The 13,604-nt window shown below is 42.1% G+C and overlaps 1 protein-coding gene across 2 annotated transcripts in view; it reads right to left on the bottom strand.

Moving 5' to 3' along the window:
• LOC101011037 (FXYD domain-containing ion transport regulator 6) overlaps window positions 1-13,604 on the bottom strand; it is a 39,706-nt gene that overhangs the window by 5,328 nt on the left and 20,774 nt on the right. For both annotated transcript variants that reach the window (XM_017948986.3, XM_009187375.4), the window contains exon 2: window positions 442-504. In XM_017948986.3, coding sequence (XP_017804475.1) covers window positions 442-499 — 58 coding nt within the window. In that variant the 5' untranslated portion in view covers window positions 500-504. The remainder of the gene's footprint in view (window positions 1-441; window positions 505-13,604) is intronic.

The following is a 13,604-nucleotide window of genomic DNA, read 5'->3' as shown; positions in this document are numbered from 1 at the left end:
TGCCCCTTTTTATTCTTACATCATCCCTAGAAGGCAGGGTCAATTTTCCTCTTGTGACATACGGAGAAACTGAGACCAAGGAAGGACGTGTGACTTGCATGAGGCCAACACTGGCTAATTATGGTCTAGAGACTGACGTGCAGGTCTGACTCCCAGGATTCAGGCCACAAGACCACAGAGGCCCGGTGAGTTTGCGAGGCTTAAACACCATGCCCTGCGGGACCCTGAGGGGGCAAGGGGGCAGGCTGTGTTAAGGTCTGTGAATAAATAGCTGCTGCCTCCACGACTTCCTCTGCTGACTGAAGGGAGAGGTCCCTGACCAGACATGAAGAACCTGAGAGTCCCCCAGCCCTAATGTTCCAAGGGGCCCAGAACCTTCCAGTAGAGAGGGCTGGACAGGATTATCATCTTGTCACAGCCAGGTCCCAGAGGGGTACTTACCACTGGCCAGGACCATGGGGGCCAGCAGGCTGCAGAGGAAGACCAGCACCAACTCCATGGCGTCTGGGGACAGAGGGAGGAAAAAATGATTCTCCGGCTAAGAAGCCTCCATTCATCAGCTTCAGGCATCAGCCTGACCAGGGACCAAGTCAAATCCCCAGCTTTACTCTGCACTCATGACTTGACGAGGGTTCAAACAACCTAAGCACAAGCAGGTGACTTTTTTTTTTTTTTTTTTTTTTTTTTGAGACAGTCTCACTCTCTTGCCCAGGCTGGAGTGCAGTGGCTCAATCTTGGCTCACTGCAACCTCCGCCTCCCAGGTTCGGGCGAATCTCCTGCCTTAGCCTCCTGAGTAGCTGGCATTAGAGGCATGTGCCACCATGCCAGGCTAATTTTTGGTATTTTTAGTAGAGACGGGGTTTCATCATGTTGGCCAGACTGGTCTCGAACTCCTGACCTCACGTGGTCCACCTGCCTCAGCCTCCCAAAGTGCTGGGATTACAGGCGTGAGCCACCACCAGTTGACATTTCTTGGACTCTTAGAGAATGCTCTGCATCTATTAATTCAATTGGCACAATTGAATTAGTACAATTAGCAATCGCTACAACTAATGCAGGCTGAGAACCTGAAGCTTAATGAGGCTGATAGGCACCAGAGTGAGTAGCAGGGCCTAGATCCTAACCCAGCATAGTAACTCCTCCACCACACTGCCTGTGGGACGTGACTTTGGTATCTCATCTGTGTCCTTCTCTACAGGCCACCCTTCTGTGGCCATCTTTATTTCATTAAGGCCTTCTGTTGCCATCTCTAGTTCATTCTGACAGCCAATACCCTGTCAGAAATGTCTCTTAATATCAGATTAAATGGGGCCAGTAAACCAATGTCCCTCTAGTCTAGCCAGCTAGGTGGGGAGGAGACTTGCGGTTTCCTGGGCCCTTAAGCACTGACAGCCCTCCTTCAGGTACCCCTCACATCACACCTCAAAAGTGCCCAAGTCAGCTCTTCCCACAGGCTTTGGTTCAGAATCCTCCAGAAAGATGGTTTGATTCAATAAAAGGAGTTTGAAGGCTGGTTCTATAAGCCTCAGCACCCCAGCCTCTGCTTCCCCAGAGGATGCGGAGATCTCTGCTCAGGAGCTCATCAGTCCTGGTCTCTGGGTGGATGGCCCCAGGTGGGCTATCCTGGTGGAAGCAGGAGGCAGGGCCAAGAGGTGGCACCCAGGGATAGATTTCAATGGCAGGACACACTTCAGGAGCATGGTTAAGAGCCAGAGAGGAGAGAGAGGCTTTTGCTGAACCAGGAAATCCCAAGGCTGGGTCTGTTTTCCATGTGGGGTGAAACTGGCAGTGGCCTGAACCCCTGGACATCCACCCAGTCCAGGACCCTGATTGCCCCCAGCACGGTCACTACCTAGCAGCCACCACTGCACTTCACCTCTCGGCCACCAGGGGTCAGAACGACTGCATCCATAGCCACGTCAAGGCCCAAACCTTGATTCAAAAAGCCTTTATCAAAAGGCGGTAATTTGCTTTTAATGCTATCTCATTTCACATTTGTATTTCCTTTGAATGCTACACTGTATTTTATATGTATAAAAATATATGTAACACACACATATAATGAGGCATAGCAATAATAGAAACACCAATAACCAGCAGCTTAGGAAATGGAGCTTTACAAAGACTGCTGCAGTGACCTCTATTTCCCTCCACCCTATCCCCCTGCCTCTCTCCCAGAGGTGGCCAGTATCCCGAAAATATATATTTTTAAATTTTATTTATGTATTTATTTATTTATTTTGTTTATTTTGAGACTGAGTATCCCTCTGTCGCCCAGGCTAGAATGCAATGGTGCGATCTCGGCTCACTGCAACTTCCACCTCCTGGGTTCAAACAATTCTCATTCCTCTGCCTCCCAAGGAGTTGGGATTACAGGCACATACCACCACACCCAGCTAATTTTTTGTGTTTTTAGTAGAGACAGGGTTTCACCATGTTGGTTAGGCTCGAACTTCTGACCTCAGGAGATCCACCCACCTCGGCCTCCCAAAACGCTGGAATTACAGGCGTGAGCCACCACGCCTGGCTGAAAATATGTATTTTTAATCATTCCCTTGCTCTTCTTTTAAAAAGTTGCCAATCAACAGATACAAAATTTCAGTTATGAAAAATGAGTAAGTGCTACAGATTTGCTGTATAACACTGTACAGCATAATTAACAATATTGAATTGCACACTTCAAGATATGTTAAGAGGATAGATCTCATAGTAAGTGTTCTTTTCACAATTTAAAATATACAATTCACACACCAGGAAGTTTGCCATTTTAAACTGTACAATTCAGTGATTTTTAGAACATTCACAAAGTTGTGCGTTCGTGACCAATCTCAGGTTCCAAGACATTTCATCATCCCAAGAAGAAACTTGTATCCGTTGGCAGTCACCCCCAACTCCCCTTCCCTTCGACCCTGATACCATTCATCTACTTTTTGTCTCAATGGGTTTGCCCATTCTGGACATTTCACATAAATGAAATAATAAAATACATGGACTTCCGTGTCTGGCTTTCAAGTTAGCAGAATGTTGTCAGGTGCATCTACATTGTAGCATGTATTTGTATTTTATTTCTCTTTATGGCTGAATAATATTCCACTGTATGGTTATTCACCTTGCTCTTCGTTTTAAAAATATATTTAACACGTACATATATCTAAATATTATGTTGTTTAGTGTAGCTTTTTTGAACTTCATAATTATAATATCATGTTTATAGTCTTTTGAAACTTGCTTTTTCTGTTCAACATTATGCCTCTATGGGTCACTGACACTGTTACATTTAGCTATAGTGCATTCATTTTCAGTGTGGTGTAATATTCCATTGTGCAGGTAAATGATCATGTATCACTCTAGTCTCCTGCTAATGGATGTGTGTTTTTTTTCCCCTCAATTTTATGCTATTGCAAACAATGGAGTTGTGGACATTTTTGTGTATACTGCTCAGGCACACATGCAATAATTCTGAGGAAACAGTTTTTCGATTCTTTGATCACCACTCCTGTAAGAAATACATTCTACATTGCAACCCAGCACTAACACATATTCATGTGTACCAGAAGCAATTATCACAAAATAATATTTAGTATGAATGAGATACTTTATTTTCTATTTTATTCTGTTTCTTTACAAAAAATATTTCAACGCTCCTTAATGGGTCACACTTGGCAGTTTGAATAGTTACGTCCTAGACATAAGCCTAGGACTGAAGTCATTCATTGGGTTGTATAGTATACAAACTGTCCACTTTACACAATGATTTAAAATTGTCCTCCACAGCAGTCATCTCCATGATAATATCCTACCAGCTGCATATCACTGTCCCCATAGCTCTACAACCTGTTGTGGATATTTTCTGTTGTCAGATATTTTCATTTTTGCCAATCTAGAGGTAAAAGATGGTTTTAATGTGATTACATTGTAATAGAGTTGGGCTCCATGTTTGTCATTCCTGTTTCTTCATCAATGATATGTTTTTCATGTCGTTTGCCCATTTTCAAGTGAGTTGACATTATTTTTGTTGTTAATTTCTTATTCTGAATACTAAACCTTTGTCATTAAGTATGGCAAATATCTCCTTCCAGTTGGTGGCTTATTTTTTCACTTTTAAAAATTGTCTTCTGTTGAACATAATTTCTTAATTCTAACATAATTGAATGCTGTGATTTTTGTGTCTTAAGACATCTTTTTTCACCCTGAGATCAGAGTTTTCTTCTAAAACCCCTAAAGCTTTGTCTTTTACATTTAAATCTACTTGACATCCGGAACTGATGCTTGTGTATGGTGTGAGGTAGGAGTCTAGTTTTACTTTCTCCCATGCTGATACCTGGTACTGTAACCTGGTTTCAGTGGCGGACTGCCTCCCCTTTTCCTCATGATGTGCTCTACCACCTTTGTCACATATCTGATTTCTATTTGGTGTGCATCCGTTTCTGGGCTTTCTCTTTGGGTCTATTGGTCAATTTGTCTGTACTGCATTAAAACTGCTGTGTTTCAGTTATGACAGCTTCACAGTAATCTTGCCACATTGTAAGAGAAGCTCCCATCTTTTTTTCTCCTCTTCCCTCTCCTCCTCTTTCTTCAGGAATGTCTTCATTATTCTTGGTTTTTTGGTCCTGAATTTCAGAATTAGCTTTTCAAATTCATCCAAAACTGTTAGGATTTTCATGGGAACTGCAATGGATCTATCTATAGAACAACCTGGGGAGAAATGACATATTTCTGATCTTGAGTCTCCTGTCTATAAATAAATCTTTTGATTTCTTTAGGTCCTTTTCAATAAAGTTCCATAAATGCTTTCATATGGGTGTTGCACACTTTCTGTTGGATTCATTCCTAAGTGCCTTATCATTTTTATTGCTGCTTTAAATGTCACCTTGTGTGTGTTCTCTAATTTTTGCTGGTAGAGAGAAAAGCAACTGATTTTTACATATTGATCTTAAACCCAATAATCTTGTTAAACTCTCGAATTATTTGTAATAACTTACCTAGAGATGCCTTTGGGTTTTCTCTGTAGATATATCATCTTTAAATGATATTGTTCCTTCTTTCTAATTCTCACACCGTTTATTTCTATTTCTTGTCTTAGTGGACCGGGTAGGAATTCCAGTGAAATGCAGAATAGAAACAATAGCAAACACACATGCACACAACACGTACACACTCACACACAGTCTTACTACTGATTTTAAATGGAGTTTTTCTAATGCTTTGAAAGTTCCCCTTTAATCCTGGTTTCCAAGATGTTTCTGTTTTATGTTAATTATAAACGAGTGTTCTATTTCTATGGTTTTTTTCCTTAAATCTACCAGTGAAGTAAATTATATGTATGGATTATCAAGTGTTAAATCATCCCTGCATTTCTGAGATGAAACCAATTTTTTTTTTTAATAAACAGATGGATTTGGCTTAATCACATTTTGTTTAGGATTTTTGCATCTATGTGCATGAGTGAGATTGGTCTGCAGTTTTTATTTTATTGTATTAACCTTGCCTGGTTTGGGGATGGCAGTACTGGCCTCACAGAACAAGTATCCACTCTCCTGCTAGTTCCCTGGAAGAGTTTGCAGATGATTCGAATAATCTGTTCTTTGAGTGTTTGGTGGAACTAACCTGTAAAATCATCTAGGCTTGGGATTTTCTTTGTGGGAAGATCTCAAATGGCCCATTCAATTAATTAATGGTTATGGCACTCTCCAGATACCTATTTCTTCTTTAATAAATTTAGCGAGTTATAATTTTTAAAGGCATTTTCCCTCTTCTGCTTTCAAATGTATTGCCATAAAGTTATGCCCGTTTTTTTCATTCCTGATGTTACTTGTGACAACTCCCTTTCTCCTCGGTCAGTTTCACCAGAGGTTTAACGATGCTATTAGTTTTTTCAGAGAAACCAACTTATTAATTATTTTTATTGTATGTTTTAAAATTTTCTTAATTCTGCCCTTATACGATCTTTGGGTTTCTTCTATTGTTCTTTTTTATGTTTATCTTGTTATGTTGGATACCTAGTTCATTAATATTTAGCTTTTCTTATTTTCCAATATAAGCATTTAAGACTGCAATGTTCCCTCTAAGTGCTTTTAAAGTATAATACTAAGAACTAAACAATAATGAAAAACCACACTTCAAAGCTTCTATAATGGGGTGAAAGTACTCCATCAAGGTTGGATTGTTGTTTAGTTCTCAATATACTTTAAACTTCCATTACAATTTCTTACTTTACCTATGCATTAAGAAGTATGTGTTTTACACCAGGTCCTATTGTGGGGAGGGGGGGGGAAGGAGAGCATTAGGAGATACACCCAATGTAAAGGACGAGTTAATGGGTGCAGCACACCAACATGGCACATGTATACATATGTAACAAACCTGCACGTTGTGCACATGTACCCTAGAACTTAAAGTATAATAAAAAAAAAAAAGAAGTATGTGTTTTAAATATCCAAATACACAGTGATTTTTATTTGCTTTTGTTATTGACTTCTAGCTTAAGTGCACCAAGGTCAGAAAACATGGTCTGTATGATGTACAGATGCCTTGAAACGTACTGAGACTTGCTTTATGACCTAGTACACGGTCAGTTATTAAAAGAATTATTTTCCATGTATGCTTGGAAAATTGTGAATTCCTTCATGGTTGGGAAGAAAGTTCTATATGCTTATAAATTAAGATTATCAACTGTGTTTAAATTTCTTTTTCTTTTTTTTTTTTTTTTGACTGTTTCACCTACCAAAAATCAAGATCGGCACTTTAAAATCTACAGCTAAGTGGAAGCATTTATAAATGTATCCCCATATTTTAAAACCAAGGGGTTAATCTGATCAGGTCTGCCTGCACTGCTTGCTTTTGGTTGCTTGCTTTTTGTTATTTTATTTTTTTTCCCTTTTTCCATGAAGCTGAAGGCTGTGGTAGCTGAAGGCCTTGCCACTGAATGCTGAAACTTAACCTTCACTGGTTACTTTATAGATAACATTCATAGGCCACCCTGGTAATGGTTACTTCAGTTGTTTTTCAGGAATTTGGGCTAGCTCCTGTCCTGTTCAAACAGGATGAGACCACTCACCCTTCCACTGGACGTGTGCAAGTGCCCCAAAGGGTAGCCTTTTGACATCAGAGGGCTAAAAACTCCACCCTCAGGTCATACTAACGCCACCATTTCCTGCACATATGTCCTATGGAATGCCACGAACCCTGACTACGCTTGCTCAGAATGAATCTGCCGTTTCATTCTTCCCCACTGCCAATCACCTTTCCCTATGCCTCAGACCACCCCACTTCCCTTACCAGTAAATATCCCTAAGCCTTATCTTTGGAGAGGCGGATTTGAGAGCTGTTCTCCTGCCTCCTTGCTTGGTGGCCTTCTGAATAAATCTTTTCTCTTTTGCAAAATCTGTGTCACAGTGATTGATTTACTGAGATTTACTGAGCATGGGCAGAACAGACCTGAAGCTAGCCGATAACATGTCTCTTAGAATAGTCTAACAGATAGTTTAAAACTGTTACTGTCCTGTGGGTTGGGTCTTTTAGAATTATGTAGTGATCCTCCCTGCCTTAAATTCTATGTTACTCTCTACCTTTCTGTGTCCTTATGTGTTGTGTGTGCATCTCATAAACAGCAAAGAGCTGGATCTTTGAAAAATTCTGTATTGTCAAGCTTTCTGTATTAATTGTCAAGTTTACTCCATTTAATTTACTTATTGTGACTATTGATATATTTGGCCTGCTTTCTGCCATCTGTTTTTTCCCTGCGGGAATGTGCTTGTTTCTTTTTCTTTCCCTGCTCTTTCTTTTTTTTGGATTAGTTATTTTTATTTTTATTTTGGCAGTGGGGGGGCAGGTCTCACTATGTTACCTAGGCTGGTCTTGAACTCCTGGGCTCAGGCGATCTGCCCGCCTTGGCCTCCCAAAGTGCTGGGATTACAGACATGAGCCACTGCCCCTAGCCTAGTTTGCTTTTTTTTCTTATCGCTTTTCTCCCTCTACGGTTTAGAAATTATAGAAACTATTTTAACCTTTTAGTGGTTATCTTTTTAATTTTTCCATGTGTATTCAATGTAAAAAAATTCAGAGTTAATACCTATAGTAGTTATTAGGCAGAATACCCTCCCTGAAAACACAAAAATACAAATCACCCCATTCCTGATACATATGCTATTATTGGACAATATTTCAGTTCTTTTTAAAATTCTATAAAATAGATACTAATATTTGTACTTCATGAAAACTATGTTTGTTTGGATTCAACCATGTGTGTAGTAACCAGCCTGCAAGATAGCTCCCAGTGTCTCCTGGTATCCAGATCCTTGTACAGTCCCCTCCCACGTTGCACCAGGGTTGGTCTGTATACCAGTAAAATATGCAGAAGTTATGGTATGTCACTTTCAATATGAGGTTATAAAAAACAACACAGCCCCTCTCTCTCTCTCTCTCTCTCTCTCTCTCTCTCTCTCAGATTGCTTGTTCTGAGTCAAGCTAGCTGCCATGTCTTAAGGATATTCAGGCACTCCTGTGGAGAGGCCCATGTGGGGGCCTCACTCCGAAAGACTGCTAGGAAATACAGCCTGCCATGAACCACATAAGTGAGCTCGGAAACAGATCTTCTGGCTTCATGAAAGACCTTGAGCCAGAACAACCCAGTGAAGATTCTCCCTGATTCTGTACCCTCAGAAACTGTGTGAAATATCAAACATTTGCTATTTTAGGCCGCTGAGTTTGGAAGTAATTTGCTATGCAGCAACAGATAATGAATTTACAACATATGTACTCATTTGCTCACCATTGTTTTTGAATGTTAGTCATCCTTGAAGCCATTTTCTTTATTCCTGAAGAACATCTTTCAAAATTTTCTTTAATGAAGATCTGTTAGTCAGAAACTCTGTTTCTGTTTATTTGGAAATGTTTTCATTTCACCTTTGTGGCAAGAGACCCTAAGGCGATCCCCAGTCATTCCAGCTTTGAAGGCTTTGAGTAATCTCTTTCCTTTGAATACTGGCAGGAGCTGCAACATACTTCTAACCAACAGAATGTGGCAAAAGTGGCAAAAGGACAGCTCTCAGATGATGATATTGTATCATATAAGCCTCAATCTTGCAGGCTGGAGCTAGAGAATTTTCTCCTTTGCTGGCTTGAAAAAGCAAGCTGCTATGTCATGAGACAGGCTACGGAGAGGAGCACAGGATAAGGAATTGTGGGAAGCCTCTAGCAGCTGACAGCTGCCCCTGGCCAGAAGCCAGCAAGAAGATGGGAACCTCAGTTCTTCTGCCACAAGGAGATGAATACTGCCAGCAACCTGAGGGAGTCTGCAGGCAGATCTTTCCCCAGTCAATTCTCTTATCAGACCACAACCTTAGCCAGCACCTAGACTGTAGCTCGGTGTGATGCTGAAGCAGAAAATTCAGCTAAGCTGTGCCAGACCTCTGACCTAAAGAAGCCATGACATAATAAATATGTGTTGCTTTAAGCTGCTGGGTCTGTGATCATTTGTTATGTAGCAGTAGAAAACTAATACAATCCTATCCTTGAAAGGTAGTTTGGCTATGTACACAATTCTAGGCTGATAATTATTTTTGCTCTGCACTTTTAAGATGTTATTCCACTGCCATCTGGCTTCCATGATTGCTGTTGAGAAGTCTGCTGCTTGTATCATCATTCCTTTATAGATGTCCTGTCTTTCTTCTCTGCCTCCTTTTATTTTATTTGCGTGTGTGTATGTGTGTTTGCTGTTGTGAGTTTCATTGCAAGTCTGAAACACAACATAGAACTGATTGTTGTGGATTTCATCAGACTTGAAAGTCCTTTACCTATAGGTTCATCCTTTTCATTGTTATGAAAAATTTTACGCCATTATCTCTTCAAATATGGCCTCTCCTCCATTCTTCCCATTTTCTCTTTCTGAGACTGTGACTAGAAGCAGGTTAGACATCCTCATTCTATTCTCCATATCACTTAACTGCTCTTTCATATTTTCCACTTCCTTGTTTCTCTGTGCTACATTCCAGGTAATTATTTCATATTAGTTTTCCATTTTCTGACTTCCTTTTTAACTGTATTTATTTGCTGCGTAACCCATTCATTTACTTTTGTGTTTCAATGATCATATTATTAATTTCTAAAGGTTCTATCTGGTTCTTTTTGAAATTGCCTGGTCATTTGTGTTAGTCTTTGTTGTTCACTCATTTTGTGTTCTCATCTCTTATTATTTTAACATTTCTTACAGTTATTTTATATTCTGCATCTGATAATTCCAAACTCTTAAATCCTTGGGGGTCAAAATCTACATTTTGTTTCTGTGCCTCTCAATGACAGTGACTTGTTTTTTCTTGTGTTTGGTAATATATTTGATTGTGAGCTCATGTTTGCTACATTTTAATCTGTGGGAAACTGACAGTCCTAAAATGGGGCACTTTCTTTCAGAGAGCATTTGTTTTGCTTTTTCATGGCTGGGGGCAGCCTGGGGCCAGCAGATACCAACCTGAGATCACTTTAGTCCCTCTCAATGGTTCTCGGCTTCATGCAGGTAGTCTCAGGTTTGGCTTCCCAACCTAGATGGGCTCAACGCTGATTAGCCTACAGAATGCAGTAATGTCAACGAGTGTTCACTCTAAGTGCAACTATGGCTTAAGTTCTGGCTATGCTTCACATACTCCAGTGCTAGTTTTTGTTTTGTTTTGTTTTGTTTGAGATAGAGTCTCACTGTGTCGCTCAGGCTGGAGTATAGTGGCACAATCTCGGCCCATTGCAACCTCCACCTCCCAAGTTCAAGTGATCCTCCTGCCTCGGCCTCCCTAGTAGCTGGAACTACAAGCACGCGCCACCATGCCCAGCTAACTTTTGTATTTTTAGTAGAGACAGGGTTTCACCATGTTGGCCAGGCTGGGTCTCGAACTTCTGACCTCATGTGATCTTTCTGGCTCAGCCTCCTGAAGTGTTGGGATTTCAGGCATGAGCCACCATGCCTGGCCCAGTTATCTCATGGGATTTTTGTTTTGTTTTGTCTTTTTGGTAGTGTTTGGTGTGGGGAGAGTAATGGTGACTTATGATTGGATGATTTTCATTCCTTCTTTAAACCAAGCTGTGTAATAATAAACCTGGGATTAATTATTTTATAATGGAAAGTCCCCTTATGATTCAGGCAGTCATACAGTCCTAAAATATCTTCAATCAAAGTATGAAATAAAGTAAGTTTTGAGCATCTGCTATTTGTAAAACATCTCCCTCCCTCTCTCCTTCTCTCTTTCTTTCTCCACTTTACTGCTACTTCCTAGCCCAAGCCCCATCTCCAAATTACACCTGCTCCTTGCTCAGCCAGTGAGGAGTGAGACTGGAGTCAAGATGTGGAAGATGAAACAACACATTAAGGTCTTCAAATCTTGGGGGCCATGGTGTGAATATTGGATGTGAGGCAACAGAGGGAGGGACAAATGGACCAGGCTTCCCATAGTGTCTTCTTGACCAGCTCTAGCCGGAAGAGGGCCTGTGGTGTTGGCAATAGGGCTCCTCCTGCCCCCTGGGAATAGGGAAAGCACATGTCAACGGCTCTGGGCCACCAGGCACAATGGGCAGCAGTTCAGGTTGCTGCTGTGCCTTCCTTTCAAACTCCAACAATCACCTCCATTGATTCTCAGGTTCAAATCCATTATACAAGTAAACACTGAACTGCTAGAAAGGACCATACTATTATGGGCTCTGCAAAGGATAAGTAGGTGAACAAGATACAGCCTCAGCTACCAAGGAGAGGTAGGATTTGGCGGCAAAGGGCTCTGATCCATCAGCAAATATGAAGAGAACTTCCCAAGAGGTAGAGACGCCATGCAACAATAGTCCAGAAAGACAGAGAGAAGGGGGAGCAGAGAGCTCAACAGGGAGCCAGGGAAGTTTCTATGAAGGAACTGACATTCCAGCTGAACCTTAAGAGCAGGGTAGGATTTTGATAGACAAGGGGAGGGAGAGAGTAGAGGAAACCCATTCCGGCAGAGAAGACAGCATGAGCAAAAGCAGTGAGAGGGGAAACAGGAAGTAGGAATAACAAATGAAATACAGTTCAAGTTCAAGATCAGTTCAAGTTTCGCCTTAAGGCATTTCATTCCATAGTAGCCGTCCAAAGTGGCTTCCCCAAATGAGGTCCAACAGGAGATGGCCTTCATCCACCAGTAATGTCTGCATTGCCTGTGAGGGAGCTGTGACAGCAACCTACCAAGTAGCTGCCATTTCTAGTGTAAGATACCTTCCAAAACAGTGAACAACCCAGTTGGAGTAAAGCATGACGGGGTAGGTGGTGACAACTCAGATAAGAGGGTTGGAATCAGATTGCAGAGGCTCTTGAGTGCCAAGCTAAAGAGTTAAGACCTGCCTTTGTATTCTAAAGAAAATATTTCTGATCAAGTTACAGTGTGAAAAGAAATACTGTCACAAATTTGAAAAGTGACCAATTCTCTACTCCTCCAAGCTGCTGTCCCAGCCTGGGCTACATCAACCACACCTCAGCATGGGCCCCCACGGGGGCGGGGGGGGGGGGCGGTGGGCCCTAAACCCATTTTTAAAAATCTCATCGGTGATACTGTTGGCGCTGCCCCTGAGTGGAGTGGCCAAGTACACACACAGAACCTTTGAAGGGCCACAGAATGCCTTTGTCTCACTGCTGCCCCCAGCTTGGCTTCCCTTCCGTCTCATATACCACCCCTCCGCACCTCCCACCCTCCCAGTGGCCACACATTCCTTTCTCCCTCCTTCCAGGGAGGAAGCCGGGCTGCTGGAGGCTGGCTGGGGTGGGGAGGATAAGAGGCTTGGCAATGATAAATCTCAGTTCCGGGCGAGAGCGTCTAAGGAGTAGATGGAAGAGAGGAAGGAGGAGTCACTGGGGGAGGGAGATCCAAGGCTGAAGTGAGTGGAGAGGGCACAGGAACAGGGCGTGCACTGCTGCATGGGCACTGGGCCCTGGACCTTTGCCTGGGGGCCTGAGGACCTGGCTCGCCGGCAAAGGGGCCCTGAGAAATCATCACTGCTGGAGTGGGGGACTCCCTGGCTGCATCACTCTCCTGCTGCCCAACTCTTCCCCTCTCGACCATTTGGATCACTCTCCCCATCTGGAGAATGGAACCAATCACATGTTGCTGCCTCCTCTAGAGTGTATTATGAGAACAAATTCCATTTCCGCTCATTTTTCCTCTCCTTTCCATGCTCTCGTTTATCTCCACATTGGCAAGCAGCTGAGGTTTTGGGTGGCAGCAGCACTTCCATGTTAATTTTCCTCTCTGATCCTCCTGCTTGGCTGCTGGCTGCATGTGCGGGAGAAAGCAATCAGAAGAGTTTCTCCGGCAATTATCTTCCCATACTGAGTCACATAATTTCATTTAATTGCTGGGTAAAAACTGCTCAGAAAGAGAAGCCACTAGTTGATGATATAGCAACATGCTCTATTATTTTTGATTCCACACAGCAGTGATGTAGATCAGAATACCCAGTTCCATTGTGAAAATAACTCAGAAACAACCTCCCTTGAAAATGCAGAGGCTCCAAATTACAGTGAAACTTCATTATCTCACCCTCATCCCTCCCTCCCCCTGCTCCCGAAGCTTCACTCGCCTCCCCTGGCATCCCACCTGCTTGCCTT

The sequence above is a fragment of the Papio anubis genome, chromosome 12 (assembly GCF_008728515.1).
Source record: "Papio anubis isolate 15944 chromosome 12, Panubis1.0, whole genome shotgun sequence".
Taxonomy (NCBI): domain Eukaryota; kingdom Metazoa; phylum Chordata; class Mammalia; order Primates; family Cercopithecidae; genus Papio; species Papio anubis.
The sequence above is the reverse complement of the archived record's forward strand: the minus strand, read 5'-3'. Positions and strand labels throughout refer to the sequence as shown.